The sequence below is a fragment of the Strongylocentrotus purpuratus genome, unplaced genomic scaffold (genome assembly GCF_000002235.5).
Source record: "Strongylocentrotus purpuratus isolate Spur 01 unplaced genomic scaffold, Spur_5.0 spur5_scaffold_16, whole genome shotgun sequence".
In the NCBI taxonomy this organism is placed as follows: Eukaryota; Metazoa; Echinodermata; class Echinoidea; order Camarodonta; family Strongylocentrotidae; genus Strongylocentrotus; species Strongylocentrotus purpuratus.
In genome coordinates this window covers 16,583,796-16,601,136 of record NW_022145601.1, presented here as the reverse complement: position 1 = coordinate 16,601,136, position 17,341 = coordinate 16,583,796, and the positions used below count along the sequence as shown (strand labels likewise).

Here is a 17,341-nt window from a genome sequence, read left to right as displayed (position 1 = left end):
AACAAAGCATTTTTTAAATCTTGAATCTGAAATATAAGCAGAATTTATTTACATCGTATCATAAATATGTTTGTGAATTTAGTTTTTTACCATTCCAAAATTGGCAATAGAAGTGAAAACCATTTTTTTCGAGTGATATCCATTTTAAGGATGCCCGTGACTTTCGAGCATAAAGATTTTTAAAATAATTTCCTTTTAACTCTGAAACAGTGTTTCCGTTGATTTCGTTATGATTTTTTTTAACAGATGTTTCTGCATTTATTGATAAATCAAATATAAAACATTCAAATAACAATAATATAATATTATTGATTTACATAAAGAGTGACAACTTAAATACACACACATAAAAATGCACATATATATATAATTGAAAACTTGAAAGTATGGAGGTAAGTAAAATAATCAAGATAAATGCAGAGACCAACTATCATAAGCATTTAATGCTTGAGTCGATAGCAGCCTGGAATAGGAGTATGTAGGAGAATAGAGTGTCACGTATAAAGATTTTGTTCAGAAAATATCTAAATAAAAAGTGGAAAGAAAGTAAAGAACGAAAGATGTTTCTGCATTTATTGATAAATCAAATATAAAACATTCAAATAACAATAATATAATATTATTGATTTACATAAAGAGTGACAACTTAAATACACACACATAAAAATGCACATATATATATATAATTGAAAACTTGAAAGTATGGAGGTAAGTAAAATAATCAAGATAAATGCAGAGACCAACTATCATAAGCATTTAATGCTTGAGTCGATAGCAGCCTGGAATAGGAGTATGTAGGAGAATAGAGTGTCACGTATAAAGATTTTGTTCAGAAAATATCTAAATAAAAAGTGGAAAGAAAGTAAAGAACGAAAGAAAAAACTTCAAGTGCGTGCAAGTGGGTGTGTGCAGGTGAAGTAAGTGTTCGATTTGTATTGTTAATGAACTGGTCATCTACAATTATATGAACAAACAATCAAAACATCTGAGACCATTATTATTATTTGTGAATATTTAGATATTTAATATTTTTTCATCAAGACTTTGAATGAATAAAGAGATGGAGAGTTTAATATTGTCAGGTAAAGCATTCCAAATATCTGGACCAGGCGCGGATTCAGGATTTCTTAGGGGAGGGGGCCCAACCTTTTTGTTTTTTGCTCCCGAAAATTTGAAAATCGCGCCGGCCGAAAAGTCGCTCAGGGGGGGGGGGGTAGTGAGCACATTTTTGGGGGGGGGTCTCAAAATTTTAAAATTTGCACCCCCCCCCTTGAGCGCCAGGGGGGCAACCCCCCAAAAAGGTATAAATCACGTGTTTTTACATGATTTTTTTTTCTCAAAGGCCCCCCCCCCCCCTGGATCCGCCACTGATCTGGACCATGGTGTCTTATCGATTTATAAGCAACTTTAAGATGAAATTTCTTTCATTCTTTTTTCTTTACTTTCGTCATTATGAAATCTTATCGCAAACCCTTTCTTTATTTAGCTGTTAGTTTATAAAAACTTTTTGTTTTCAAATTATCTGTCGTCCCGGGGAAGGGACTCGCCTAATGTGCTATACGGGAATGTGCCTCTTGCTCATTTGGCGCCTTACAAATCGTATGTATTATAATAATATTATTATTAAAAGATCAGGGGTAAAATTTTACCCATTTTTGATAATGTATTGGCAGTTTGTCCTTTAATTTTGCTTTTTCATGTTTTTCATGTTCAACTTTATTTGAGTTCTCTACAGAACTTTCCATTTTTACGATTACTGTAAATCATATATTTGACCAAAATCAATACATGATTTTACAATATATTATCTTTCATATTTTTTCTGAAACCAAGCAACACACCAATTCATTGCATATTAAGAAACTGAAACATCTTTAAATTGTTTCCCAACTCATTCCATATTCAGGACCCTTCAGGTAATTTTTTTTTTTAAAGCTTTTTTGCCTTTATTCAGATCTTCATAATTATACAAAATGATGAATAGGAACACAATTGTTCTTACAGTATAAACATACATGTAGTACATTGTCTCATACATTTTAAACACAGACATATTTAAAAAATATTTTCCATTCGTATCCAAACTAATAAAGTACACATTCAAAACAAGTGTACAGAATGTGCTCCAATTCCTTTTAAAAGGAAAAGGTGACGGTAATACTTGGATACAACATTATACAAAGGAACAATTTTTACAACATGATAAGCAAATTAATTAGTTCAATATAAATTAAGCAAGCTGAACAAAGATTTTCTTATATAATCAAAAAGTATAAGGTGAAGGTGCTGCTTCATAAACCATGATAACAAAATTTGTTTTATTTACATATAATGATATGGTGCATTTTTTATTATAACTATAAAAAAAAATTTATAAGGGTCTTGCATCAGTGGAGGTCTTTAACTATACCGTTATTTAAAAAAATAAAAATATAAAATATAAACAACAAGCAAATACGATAGCAGGTAAGAGTCCGGATCGATGAGAAAGTGAGAGAGTGAACAGGAAACAGGAATTACAATTATACAATCAGTTCCCCTGCCTTAAGGGGTAAAATTTTCCCATTTTTGATAATGTATTGGCAGTTTGTCCTTTAATTTTGCTTTTTCATGTTCAACTTTTTTTGAGTTCTCTACAGCCTTACATATTTCTTTACTAGATGGGAACTTTCCTTTTTTACGATTACTGTTAATCATATATTTGACCAAAATCAATACATGATTTAACAATATATTATCTTTCATATTTTTTCTGAAACCAAGCAACACATCAATCCATTGCATATTAAGAAACTGAAACATCTTTAAACTGTTTCCCATCTCATTCCATATTCTGGACCCTTCAGAACATTCAAAGAAGATATTACGATAGGTTTCTACTTCTTTTCTACAAAAGGAACATAAATTTGACTGTGTTAATCCAAAAAGATACAATTTATCATTACAAAAGATGATGTTATGTAAAAGTTTATACTGAAATTCCCTTAACTTCCCATCTAGAGTGGAAAATCTAGGGATTGAGAAACATGTTGTAGTTTCCGACTTATCTAGATTTAAAGCTGTTACCTCTGGATGTTTAAATGCATCTTGTATTATAGCAATAAAAATGTTATAGAGCATTTTGGAAGAGACAGACTCAAAAGAATACACTGTTTTGTTAATGCTAAAGTTAATGTTGGAAAGATCAGCAGTGTCAATTAGAGTATCATCTCTCCCTCTGCAAATTCTCTTAATCTTCCAGGCAGCTGGCAATTTGGTGTATAGATCATTAAGAAAGAACCGATCGTCTACCTCAAGACCTTTCCTTATGAAATAGTCCCCTGATCTCATATCATCTTCATATCACCTTTATATCACCTTCTGCGTCCGTCAAATGTTTAACTTGAAAAATGTTCACATGAACATTTTCTGCAAGGTAATTTTTTTTTATTTAAAAAAAAAAAAAAAGCTTTTTTGCCTTTATTCAGATCTTCATAATTATACAAAATGATGAATAGGAACACAATTGTTCTTACAGTATAAACATACATGTAGTACATTGTCTCATACATTTTAAACACAGACATATTTAAAAAATATTTTCCATGAGTATCCAAACTAATAAAGTACACATTTAAAACAAGTGTACAGAATATGCTCCAATTCCTTTAAAAAGGAAAAGGTGACAGTAATACTTGGATACAACAATATACAAAGGAACAATTTTTACAACATAATAAGCAAATTAATTAATTCAATATAAATTAAGCAATCTGAACAAAGATTTTCTTATATAAACAAAAAGTATAAGGTGAAGGTGCTGCTTCATAAACCATGATAAAAAAATTTGTTATATTTACATATAATGATATGGTGCATTTTTTATTATAACTATATAAGGGTCTTGTATCAATAGAGGTCTTTAACTATACCGTTATTTAAAAAAATAAAAATATAAAATATAAACAACAAAGCAAACACGATAGCAGGTAAGTGTCCGGATCGATGAGAAAGTGAGGGAGTGAACAGGAAACAGGAATTACAATATAATACAATCAGTTCCCCTGCCTTAAGGGATAAAATTTTCCCATTTTTGATAATGTATTGGCAGTTTGTCCTTTAATTTTGCTTTTTCATGTTCAACTTTTTTTGAGTTCTCTACAGCCTTACATATTTCTTTACTAAATGGGAACTTTCCTTTTTTACGATTACAGTAAATCATATATTTGACCAAAATCAATACATGATTTAACAATATATTATCTTTCATATTTTTTCTGAAACCAAGCAACACATCAATCCATTGCATATTAAGAAACTGAAACATCTTTAAACTGTTTCCCATCTCATTCCATATTCTGGACCCTTCAGAACATTCAAAGAAGATATGACGATAGGTTTCTACTTCTTTTCTACAAAAGGAACATAAATTTGACTGTGTTAATCCAAAAAGATACAATTTATCATTACAAAAGATGATGTTATGTAAAAGTTTATACTGAAATTCCCTTAACTTCCCATCTAGAGTGGAAAATCTGGGGATTGAGAAACATGTTGTAGTTTCCGACTTATCTAGATTTAAAGCTATTACCTCTGGATGTTTAAAAGCAAATGCATTTTGTATTATAGCAATAAAAATGTTATAGAGCATTTTGGAAGAGACAGACTCAAAAGAATACACTGTTTTGTTAATGCTAAAGTTAATGTCGGAAATATCAGCAGTGTCATTCAGAGTATCATCTCTCCCTCTGCAAATTCTCTTAATCTTCCGGGCATCTGGCAATTTGGTGTATAGATCATTAAGAAAAAACAGATCGGCTACATAATGCAGAAAATGTATTTTTGACGAGCGACATCTATCGGTGAAAATGAGAGTAATTAATCAACCTTGTACACACAGAAACATAGTCCCATGACACAAGATATGTTGAATATTGCAAACAATAAATGCACATTTATTTAATCCGATTCAGTTTTAACATTAAAAGAAACACGTTTTTATGACATTTCACCAAAATAATTCTTAAATTTTGAAAAAAAACACATGTCACTAAAGGCGGATCGATATAGTTTAGAGTGATGCGGCTGTTACCCGGTGACATTGACGCTGCATGATGAAGCTGGCTGCTAGCTTCACACGATTTGTGTCCGCGAAAGCCGTAGACTTACGTGCAATGTAATGAATTAAGGTTAGAGATTGCTACGGGCATATCGGAAGTGATCCTCGAATGTATGAGATAAGCTAGCAAGTTGTAATCTCTTCGGATTTTGGACGTGTTTCTCATTTTAAAACAAGGATATGAACCAAAGTGATTGCTTACATCTACCTTTTTAGACGGATCTAGCATAAGATATTGCTGATTATTTCTATGTGGAAGAATCACCATTATTCGCTTCTTTTATCCGCATGTTTTCGTCGGCTGATCGAGAGGACCCGTCGTGGATTTTGAGAATCGACCTGACCTGTGCTGTGGCTGTGTCCATCCCTGTGTCTATCCCTAGCCTGCGCCTGTGTTGTGGCCCGGATTCGCCGGTCCCTTCGAAGTTGGAGTTCATTGCTGTTTAGAGTGATTTTGAAGGGGCATATTCGACCTTTGGTCTAGAAATTTTATTTTTCCACTTTACAAGATAATTCCAACAAACTTTCAAGATGCCCAGCAGAGCGGAGGACATTTTAAAAGGTTTCAAAGTGTATCCTTTCAATATCAAATTTCAAGTTTCAGTAAATTCATGATGTAACTAAGTTAGACCATAGCATAGGCCTAGATCTAGACTAGACATCTAGACTATCATTTTCAATATCAATCTCACTCTTACTTAATAATATTGAATTCTCACTGCCACTTTTACATGTAATAGTAACAAGGTTGGAAATGATAATTACTCTCCTCAAAACACAGGTTAAATCAGTTTTTTACTCGTGTGACTCCCCTCGAAAGGCTCGATTCTAACTCTATTGCACGCCGCGCTGAGAAGTAACGCCTAGCGGGTGCCGCATGCTGTTGGTGTTGGCACACATACTCCAAAAAAACCAAGAATTAGCAATGACTGACCAATGCGCTTATTTCAATACAATTTGGGAATGTGACCCCCTGACTTCTACACAAACTTGTCAAAGTTATTGAGATCTAGCACATGGAACTTAACGCACTGAGCGCTGTACAGTGATGTGAGTTAACAAGCTTCCATTGGCCATTCCTCTCAATTGGATTTGACTTTAACTTTTAAGTGAGAGAGGTCCCACTTAAGCAGAGAATGCAATGGGTCTGACCATACAAAATCTTACATAACACACTGACATGTATATGTCCACTCCAGCAAAGCATAGACTCGATGCTAATGCGTATTGACCTCTAGCGCTGTATACTTGCTGAGAGGCAGCAACTGTACACAATACACACATTGCACACAATGAATACGAAGTGGCTGATCAGCAAGTTTGACAGTAGTAGACTCGCGATTTGAATTTTTAAAGTATTCTTTCTAACATCAGTAAGTTGAATAATATATTTTGAGCAGTGCCCCAAGGGTGAAGGCACTTAAAAACAGAAATTAGTGATATTTTTGTACACGGCAAATGGGAGAGTAATCTGTCACTACGTCACATAGACAAAATTGCCAATTTAAGATTCGCATAGCTGTAGTGATCTCATATTTCAAACTTTCAATGATTCATACATGGTACATGTAACTGTCTTATTATTGGTCCCATTTATTTCAACCTTTCGCCATTCTGTTTTCTGATTTTTCTTCTTTCATTCAAAAGAAATTGTTATAATTTAGTTCTTCCAATTTAAGTGCTGCTTCAAGGTGATGAAGATGAAGGAACTGATTGTGTGTGTATATATGAGGAGACTTTCACATATCCTGTTATTCCACACTTTAACTTTTTGTTCTTGTTGTGCAGGTGGATATATACATGTGTAAGTAAACACATTCCCGGTCTTGTAGACATTACATCTGCATCCCACTCAAGAAGACCTTAAAGGCATCAAGAGAGGGGTATTGGGCTGGGTCCTGTGGGAGGTTGTTCCAGTCCTTACAGGTTCTTGGGAAGAAGGAAGAAGCATACTGTAGGTCTGACTACTGCAGTGGAATGTCCTAAAAAGAGATCCATGTCCTCTTGTTGTTGATGTCAGTTCAGTGAGAAAGTGCTGCTACCTGTAGGTAACGTCGACAAGGTTGAAACGGATGCGATACAGCATAGCAAGGCGGATGTGAAGGCGTCTGGTGAGTAACAATGGCCAATTCAGATTTTCAAGCATTGCTGTACACTGGATGTTTGATCAAAGTCACCTGTGACATAGCGTGCACACCTTTGTTGGACCATTTCAATCCTCATCATCATCATCATCATGATACGAGGAGAGGTAGATCCTGTAATCCTTGGTCACTTCTTCAGGGTTGGTTATGTTCTAGAGTTAACTTATTGCACATGTATGCGCAGAGTTGGGACGGTTTTGATCTTATTAAATTACTTACTTTACTTTACTTGAATACACGATGTTGTAGGTCTAAGTCTGTTCATCGATCTAGGATTCTTCCAGGTAACTGCGATTTGTGGAGGGAGGAGGTTGTGTAAAACATGAAACAACAGACAATACCTACACAACTCAATTCGAATCGCTCAGACCACCGGTGCTTATCCAGTCTCATCTTGAAGATATCTATGGAGTTTGAGTCAATTATTTCTTGAGGGAGACTATTCCAGTCAGACACCACTCTGTTGCTGAAAAAGCATTTCCTTATTTTTAGACGAGACCTTTCCTTGAAAATCTTTAGAGATTGTCCTCTGGTTCGAGTATTGAGTGATAAAGTGAAGAAGTGACTTGGATCCAGCCTTACTAAGCCCTTCAGTATTTTGAAGACTGTCAACGTTCCACTGTGTGTGTGGTTCCCATGCTGTTGCAGCATATTCCACCACTGGTCGGACGTACATGTATTTGAAGTACGTGGCCTGCTTGATCCGCCGTCTACAGTGCTTGAAGTTCCGTCGCAAGCAGGCGGTCACAGAATTAGTCTTCTTGACTGATGAGCTTATGATCGATGTTCATTCCAAAATACTTGGCGGAACTCACTAGTTCTAGGTCGTGCCCGTGGATGTTATACAGGCCTAGGATATGTTTCCTCTTGTTGGTGACTCTCAAAGTCTGGCACTTGGAAGGGTGGAGTTCCATCCGCCACTTTCTCTCCCACTCCTGCAACCTGTCAAGATCTTCCTTAAGATTTAATCTTGGACTGATCTGATGCGTATGGTTGAGCGTTTGACACTGTCTAGTAGGTCATTGATGTACATGTATATGAGGAAAAGCAGCGGGCCGAGAGCACTGCCTTGGGACACTCCAGGGGGGTGTTTCACAAAACTTGCAATCAGTGACAAATGACAGTTGTTGTTATAAGCTACTAAAATCCTTGATTCTGATTGGTTATCAGCAGATTTGTCACCGATTTTTGTCATTTGTCATTGAAAAGGGGCTTTGTGAAACAGGTCCCAGATATGTAATCTTGGCCTCGTGACTACACTGACCCTCCAGTGTGACTTTTTGGATTGCACTTTAAAGGGGAAGTCCACCCTGAAATTAAGTTAGTTTTAATAGGAGTAGAAAAATGAGAGAAACGAGTCAGTGAAAGTTTGAGCAAATTCCGATTAAAAATAAGGAAGTTAGGATTTTTGAAGTTGTGATCAATCAAACACAAATTGGCAACTCTATGACGTATCATGCGAGCTCAACTTCCATTTGCTCAGTACTAAAAAAATCTAAAATTTTCATTTTCCCTCAAGAAAAATTTCAACCATACATGCACCCTAAATATAATAATTGCAAATATGTTTCTATACTCCCCCTGCAAGGAACAAATATATATTCCGTCATCAATAACGAAGAAAACATGATTTTATGGAATATTATGCACAAAGCAAATGAAGGAGAGCTCGTATAATAAGTCACAGAGTTGCCAATTTGTATTTGATTGATCACAACTTCAATAATTCATAACTTTCTTATTTTCATTCAGAATTTGCTCAAACTTTCACTCACCTGATTTTCTTATTATTTTGCCTCTATCGAAACAAACTTATTTTGGGGGTGGACTTTCCCTTTAAGAACATGTAAATTGACTGACAATCTACACTGTACATGTACACTCTACGTGTATCTCTCAATTTTAAAGTATACAAGAAAGTTGTTTTACCTACATGCAGTCATGCTCTGTACCTGAAGTTACTCACATAGACATCAGTTCAGACTTCAGAGAGAGTTATGAAATTGTAAATAATAAACTCTTTATGTTGTATAGCTCCCTCTCAAGGTCAAAATATTAATTAAGCTATAAAACAATGTTTCTCCACCAAAATTGACCGATTAGCTATTCCCGTTTGGAAATTATATATCATATCTACATATTTTGAGATTTTCATGGTCGCAGCTACTATTGTACGGCTGTAGGCGTTATTTGAAATTTATCAAAATTTACTGGGAGCACCGGTAAATTTTAATATTCAATTTTTCTCGAAAGCAGAAGTGTTTTAGGAGCTAAATTTTCTAGTGCTTATAATACATTCATAGGGGCATCCAAATATATCAATATTGTAAAGAATCGCTATCCACCCATTTTTCAAAATTTCCCAAAACTTTGCATTACCTTTAATATCATAGCTGCTAATATGTCAAATATGACACTAGCATTTCAATTAATTAATTCCTGCCAGTTACCAATTTACCTCACCTGGGTCAAGTGTGGCAAATGTAGAATAATGTGTTGGCAAAGGAAGGATGTTAGTGCTGTATTTATTTCAAACCCGATAACCTGTGTTCCACAGTCTAGATACTTGAACTCCACACCTCTGATCGGCTCAAGATCGGCCCCCGATCCAATAATCGGTTACAGAGCTACCTCTAAGTCTAGATGCTAGTGGCAATGTACAAGTTCATACAGTATTTGTTTAAACATGGGAGTTGTGGGGTAAAGTTTTATTTATTTCGGTCATTCACCAAGATTTGTTACCCATTGGCATCCACAGTTTCAAGGTATTCTACTAAAGATCGATGCAAGTTTTGTTTATTTTATTTACTCACCATGTAAAATAATTGTTTACAGATATTAACAAATTCAGTGGGTTACAAACTCAAAGTAGGAACAGTGCATAAACGAAAAATGATTGAAGCGCAACGTCCCTAAACATAGCTGGTAATTATTAGGTTTAGATAGAATATAAGAAATTCTGTCATTACAAAAATAAAACAAAATACAAAATAATTGCTTTAAAAAAAAAAAAATCATGCCCCTCAACATATTTGAATAACAAGCAAAAACAAGGGAATACACATCATTACCTCTCCTTGACAAAAAAGCACTATCATACTGTACCTCAAAGGTTAAGAAGCATATTTGGAGAGAAATAAATCCTTCAGCTTCTTTTTAAATAGCAAAAGATTATTACAAGTTCGTATTTCAAGTGGCAAAGCATTCCAAATGTCAGGACCTACAGTACATATCTAATCGATCTGTGGGCTAAGGCACTCCTTGTAGTCTGATACTTCTAGTAAATTCTGATGCGATTTATTACCTGAAGTATTTAAAGTGATTTATAGTTCTATAATGCAGTTTAATCATCAAAATGTGAATGAGACTTGAGAGTCCAGGGCAGTGTTTCACAAAGATTCTATGTCAAACTTAACTCTAAGTTGGACTTAAATATTATGGAGAGCCATTTGTAGCCTTATAATGAAATATATTCAAAAGCAAAATTCAAGTATTTCAGCCTTTTCATAAATTCCACATCAAGATCATGAAATCCCCCATGATAATAGGAAATATGAAAGATTTGAATCAATATTTTATGCCTTTTAAAATTACTTTTACAAAATAATTTCAAGGATGATGATAGCTTTCCATAATTATTAAGTCCAACTGAGAGATAAGTTCAACTTAGGATCTTTGTGAAACACCCCCCAGATCTAGTGGTGCGTGTACTGTATGCCTGGAAAATGTAGATCAACACCAAAGCTCGTTTGTACAACGCATTCCTGCATTTGCAGGCAATAATGGTGCTGATCAAGTACAATGTACAGGTACATGTACATGTAGTCATGTACAGTATGCAATATGTAGTTGTTTTACAGAGAGAGAGAGAGAGAATACTGGAAAATGCAATGACAAAATGCTTTTATCATAGTGAATGCAAGCGATGATGGTTAATTGGTGTTTTTTCAAGTACAAACATTACTGTAGGATCTACAGTACACAAATGCATAAGACTACTGGTATATGTACCTCTGTTTGATCTACAGTCGTAGACCTACTTGTATTTCATACAGAGAAAGAGAGTACAGTAGGGGGATAGAGAGAGAGAGAGAGAGAGAGAGAGAGAGAGAGAGAGAGAGAGAGAGAGAGAGAAAGAGAAATAGAAGGGGGGTAGACAGATAAGCAACAAGAAGTAGACATTTAATGACCAAGGGCTATCATAGCAACTGCAGTTGGTTTCCATGACAGCCAGTATATACACAATTTGGCTTTGGATTGCCCAAGATTACACATTGAGTGGCATTAGGTTGTCCACAGTACTAACAGAGTGCAGAGCATAGGGTTGTTTGCACACTGTTGCTCGATCAGCCATTGTATTGTGATGTCAGTTTGATCACTGGATGTAAATGTACTAGAATGAGGTCCATATAAAAGCTGTTGTCATTAAAGGTAAAGACCAGTTTTGGAAACGCCCCCCCCCCCCTCAACAAATGAAATGGAAACTCTAACATGTATTACCAATCATGTGAAAGAATATATTTTGACTAATACAGGTGTATATATGTAGTTGATGATGCAAATTTTGCCAGGAAACTGCCTACTAATTGATATATTTGGTAAATTATTTTATCTGGACCGGATAGATGTGTCTCGATGAGCCTAGCACCATACAGCAATTGTTTACATTAGGGCTGCGACGAGTAGTCGAATGCTTGAGTACCTGCACTGTTGACAACTACTCGTACTCGAATATTCGGCAGCAAAAAAAATATATACTGCGGCCTTTACGCCAGCAAATATGATCCATGTTTTACCATACAATGCATACTACATGTAGACCCCTTATGCCTCTCAATTGCATCCTCTGTTTGCAGGTGCACGGAATCAATAAGGTCTTTATCATCATTTTGTTTTGCTTATGTTTCCCTCCAATATGAACTGCTTAATCTCGTCAGAGAAGATCATTTCCATCCGAATGATTGCCTGGGGAGATGCCACCTGCAACGTCTAATATTAGACGTCTAAAGCCTCCTTCAGATATATGACGTGCATGTTCATGTAGCAAAACTACAGAGTGTGCTTTTTACTTTTCATAATGTATGTTTCACATTTTTGTATCTTCTACTAAACGCAGAGCTCACTGAATACATGTAGGACCTTTGCTGTGCTCAGGTGTCTTTCGCTTACTTTTTTTAATGAAATTCTTTTCTTCTTTTTTTAGCGGTATTGTCGTATTATATGTGATCGATACTTTAGAGGGTATCACATGTACATTCTGGAAAGTCCGTTCATACATGATGCAATAAACCGCCTTAAAAAATGCTGTGGCAAATTAAGTGAGAACCATTACAAATGGATGGCTAGTTGTGGTTAAACTAATTTATATGTGTAGTGTGACTGCTTGCTGCGAAGGGTGCTCTCTTAAGCTCACATGTGCTGCGGTTTACCATAGTGGTTTTTTGTGAGAGAATGTCAAAAGTAGCTGTGCGAAACAAAGGTCATGTGCATACCGTAAATCTCTGTGTATGAGGCGCACCTGTGTATAAGGCGCACCTGTGTATAAGGCGCACCCCTATTTTCAAGACCAAAACAATTTTTTTTTTTTTTTGCCAAAACAAAAACACACGCAGGGAAGGACTTTCATTTAACATCGAGGTGCAGTTGAAGGCGCCGATTTGTGCTTGTGAACTTGTCACAAATAAAAGTAACCATGTCGTTTTTAGAAGAATGTGTACGATCATTAATGTTAATTAGGATGAAACCTTGTGGTACACCAAAGCAAAATTGGAGGAATTATTATTATAAACTACGTATTGAGATCTATTAGAAAGATTACTTTCAAACCAAGATGACAGACAAATTTGAGTGTTGTTCTAGTTTCCAAGTGGTGAGTCAACACACCGATTACTGAGCTGGGAGACATAGCCAGACATAGCGCCATAAATCGAAACTAAAAAATGTTTTTTTGTTTTTGTGTGTGTACTCCTGTATAAGACGCACCCCCGACTTTCAATTTTTTTTCGGCGGCAAAAAAATGTGCCTTATACACAGAGATTTACGGTACTCATTTAGCTGTGTGCCATAATATACAAAAATTTAAGGTGGAGCATGTATTTTTACACTCTGAGCTTGAAGTGAATTACGTGTTCTCTTTGGTTCTTGTGCAGGGAAAAAATGAATATTTATTTTTGGGGGGCTGCCTTTTCAAGCTTGCCTGCATGAAAATAACATTCTAAAATTTGTTTTGCATTGAACTCTATCCAAATTTACAGGGGCTCTTTTAGGCATTTCGGGGGCTAATTTGCCCCAAGTATTTTTTTTCACTGTTCTTGTGGGGAATTATTTTGGTGGAATTTATAGTGCATGGATTTCACTTTTATGATCATACTGTACATTCACCGACTTCAAGGGAACCGCCCCATGACGGAAATTCATTGTCCAAATTCGTCATCGGAGACAAACTCGGTCCTCACTGATCTCCCACTGGCCATACTTAATGTAATGTCCAAACGTGGTGAAGTCCCGGGCGTTTTGCTACGTGCGTGTTTTTTTTCTTTATGCATGCATTGATGGGGAATTCCTCCCAGATCTTTGATGCATATTATACATGTCAACTCCTGAAAGAATATCTTTAATCTAGCAATCAAAAGGAGTGCCTGCAGATTCTCTTGTTATTAGACTAATCGATCGTACACATGTAGGTATTGATCAGTTGAGTTCAAGGGCATAAAGTTCAAGACTACAGCTTGTGGTTGACGGAATATTTTGTGATTTACCTGTACACCTTCAGTGAAGATAGTTTTAGTCCCCATCTTTGTCTCTCTCTCTCTCTTTCTCTCGTGTTCCACTCCTCTCTTCTGTTCTTTCTTTCATTCCCTCTTGTTCCCTCCTCTTCCTTTCCATCCTCTAATTACTCCCTCTCCTCAACACTCTCCTCTTCATCTTTCTCTCTCATGTCTCTCTCTTTCTTTCTCCTCTTCTTTCTCTCTCCTTGCCTCTCACTCTTTTTTTTCTCTTTCCCACTTCCTATCCCTTGCTCTTCACTCTCTCTCTTCTCTTCCTCTTCCCCCTCTCTCCCCATTCCATTCCCGCAATCTCTCTCTCTCTCTCTCTCTCTATCTATTTTTCTCTCTCTATCTATCTTTCTCTCTCTCCAGTCTCCCTCATCTCATTTTCTCACTCTCCTCCTCGTCACTTTGCTCTAGTTACCATCCATACAATTTCACGATTTTGAGCCAGAGCTATCGGTGAATGTAACAAAAAGATACTTGGAGCGTATTGATCCAGATTCTTGCACTCTATTTCAGAGCAATCCTGCCGGATATTGCAATCTGTCCTTTATAATGTCGGTGTTAAATACAGTACATGTCTAGCAATCTTTGTGCAATCTGCCTTCACAATAGAAGGTTACCTATTTTAATATCACAATCTTGTCCATTAGCGGCATAGCAATCATTTCTTGGGAAGTATACATGTACATGTAAATAATGAATGATGAGAATTGAGAAATTCATTGTGTGAAATTATTATGAAAATTTTCTGAAGAAATACAAATCAGTACCATCTAATTTCTCAGACTATTGATTGATCTAGCTACAACTTTTTTTTTTCTTCAAAAAGGCAGGTCGCTAAACATGTTTTTATGCCTCCGCCACCGAAGGTGGTGCCGGAGGCATCATGTTTTCGGGTTGTCCGTCCGTACGTCCGTCCGTCCGTCCGTCCGTCCGTCCGTCCGTCCGTACGTCCGTCCGTCCGTCTGTACGTCCGTCCGTACGTCCGTCCCGTTTGACCGTTATCACAATATCTCAAGAACCATTTAAGATTTAAACTTAAGACTCGGGAATAGTATTTATCACCATAGGAAGACGATCTGATTAGATTTTGGAGTACGTAGGTCAAAGGTCACAGGTCACAGAGGTCAACTTATGAAATTCCTTGTATTGAGTTTGTTAGCGCGATATCTCAAGAACCATTTGAGATTTAAACTTCAAACTTAAGGATAGTATGTATCACCATAGGAAGACGATCTGATTAGATTTTGGAGCACGTATGTCAAAGGTCAAGGGTCACAGAGGTCAACTTATGAAATTCCATACATTGAGATTGTTATCATGATATCTCAAGAACCACTGGAGATTTAAACTTCAAACTTGGTGATAGTGTGTATCACTATAGGAAAACAATCTGATTACATTTTGGAGCACGTAGGTCAAAGGTCAAGGGTCCTAGAGGTCAACTTATGAAATTCCATACATTGAGATTGTTATCATATCTCAAGAACCACTGGAGATGTAAAAACTTCAAACTTAAGGATAGTATGTATCACCATAGGAAGACGATCTGATTAGATTTTAGAGCACGTAGGTCAAAGGTCAAGGGTCACAGAGGTCAACTTATGAAATTCCATACATTGAGATTGTTATCATAATATCTCAAGAACCACTGGAGATTTAAACTTCAAACTTAATGATAGTGTGTATCACCATAAGAAGACAATCTGATTAGATTTTGGAGCACGTAGGTCAAAGGTCAAAGGCCACAGCGCACATTATGAATGCTAAAACAGCTTGTGATCGCGTTATCTCAAGAACCGATTGATGGATTCATGCCAAAATTAGGTCATGTTTGTTACTTGCAGAGCCAATGAACTGAGTAGATTCTTGGTTCATAAGGTCAAAGGTCAAAGGTCATGGGCCCATTATGTATGCAAAAATAGCTTGTGAACGCATTCTCATTAGAACTGACAGATGGATTACTATTTAACTCAGAACATCTTGCAGAGCCAATGAACTGAGTAGATTTTATGGTCATGAGGTCAAAGATCAAAGGGTCATATATGTATATGAGAAATTGCTTGTAATCACAATATTCTGAGAACCTGTCAATGGATTACCATTGAACGTGAATTCAATTTTTTTTTTCTGTTTTGGTTTGTAAAATTGCTCTATAACGGAGGCATCATTTTCGACTGCGCGCAGTCGAATTCCATCTAGTTTTGTATTGGCCTTGGTGCTATTATCATTCCTCTAAAAGTTAAAAAACGGGGGCAAAAATAAAAAGACATCATTCGAGCTGCCATTTTTATTCATGCAGGATGAATAAATCGGGTTAAAAAAACATTCATGTTAGAATAATAAAGGGCTTTCTAAAAATTCTTCTTTACAACATACCGATCAAATGATTTTTTAAAGACAAAATTACTTGGTATTGAATATCAAGTTCAATTCTGTAGGCTTTTTCCCCATTTCTTTTTCTGCTTTATCTCATCAAATTGGGGTGTTAATTGTACAAGAAAACCTGTCTTTTCCATCAAGGTATCTTGATACACTTTGCACCTGTATTATATTACCAAATAGAAACTCAATCATCAGTGCAAAATATGAATTAAGTTACATGTACATGTGTACGATTGCTGCATGGTGCTAGGCTCATCAAGACACTCGCAAGCATTTTCAATCAATAAGAATTCTGTTCGGGTACCTGCAGTTCTTCTCCCTTCGGCAGCTCTTAAGTGCACAGTGGAATGGACAATTTCGTCACCCTTTGCCGCATTTTTCCTCGGGGAGAAGGGGTTGTATTTGAAGGAGAAAAAAGTACATTTTTTCTTCTATTTGTGTCAAGCGTAAAGCCGAAAATGATGTACAAATCCAATGGTGTAATGATTGGTTTTCACCTTCCCATGTGCCCCGAAGATATAGGTACTCATGCCCCTGTTTGTTGGTGGAACTACGTTTGTTCACACATATAGCGGATTTGGGGATAAAAGGAACTGTTTACTCCTAGGTTAGCATGCTCGAGTGAAGTGTACAAAACCATAAACTTGTATTAAAGGGAAACAGTGGGAATAGTTTAATTCAAAACTATTCTGGCAATAAAGAGAAATGTGTAAAGCTACGGTCACAAAGGGTTCGTACGAACGATGCGTTCGTGCGAATCTCCCTGTTTTACATTGTCTTCCCAAATTTCCATTGTCTGAAAATCGTTCGTAATGCGTTCGTAGCAGTTCGTAATGGCATTTGTGACCAAGGCTTAAGGTATACTAGGTAGTATTGTTTTTAAAGCACATTGTAGTAGTATTTTTTAAAGATGCATGTAAAGCTTTACATGTCTTACATGT

At 36.1% G+C, this 17,341-nt stretch overlaps 1 protein-coding gene across 1 annotated transcript in view; it reads left to right on the top strand.

Moving 5' to 3' along the window:
* Window positions 1–5,112: 5,112 nt before the first annotated feature.
* LOC753612 (retinal rod rhodopsin-sensitive cGMP 3',5'-cyclic phosphodiesterase subunit delta) overlaps window positions 5,113–17,341 on the top strand; it is a 65,080-nt gene continuing 52,851 nt past the window's right edge. The window contains exon 1 of the mRNA XM_030986917.1: window positions 5,113–5,670. Within this exon, the coding sequence (XP_030842777.1) occupies window positions 5,630–5,670 (41 nt within the window). The 5' untranslated portion in view covers window positions 5,113–5,629. The remainder of the gene's footprint in view (window positions 5,671–17,341) is intronic.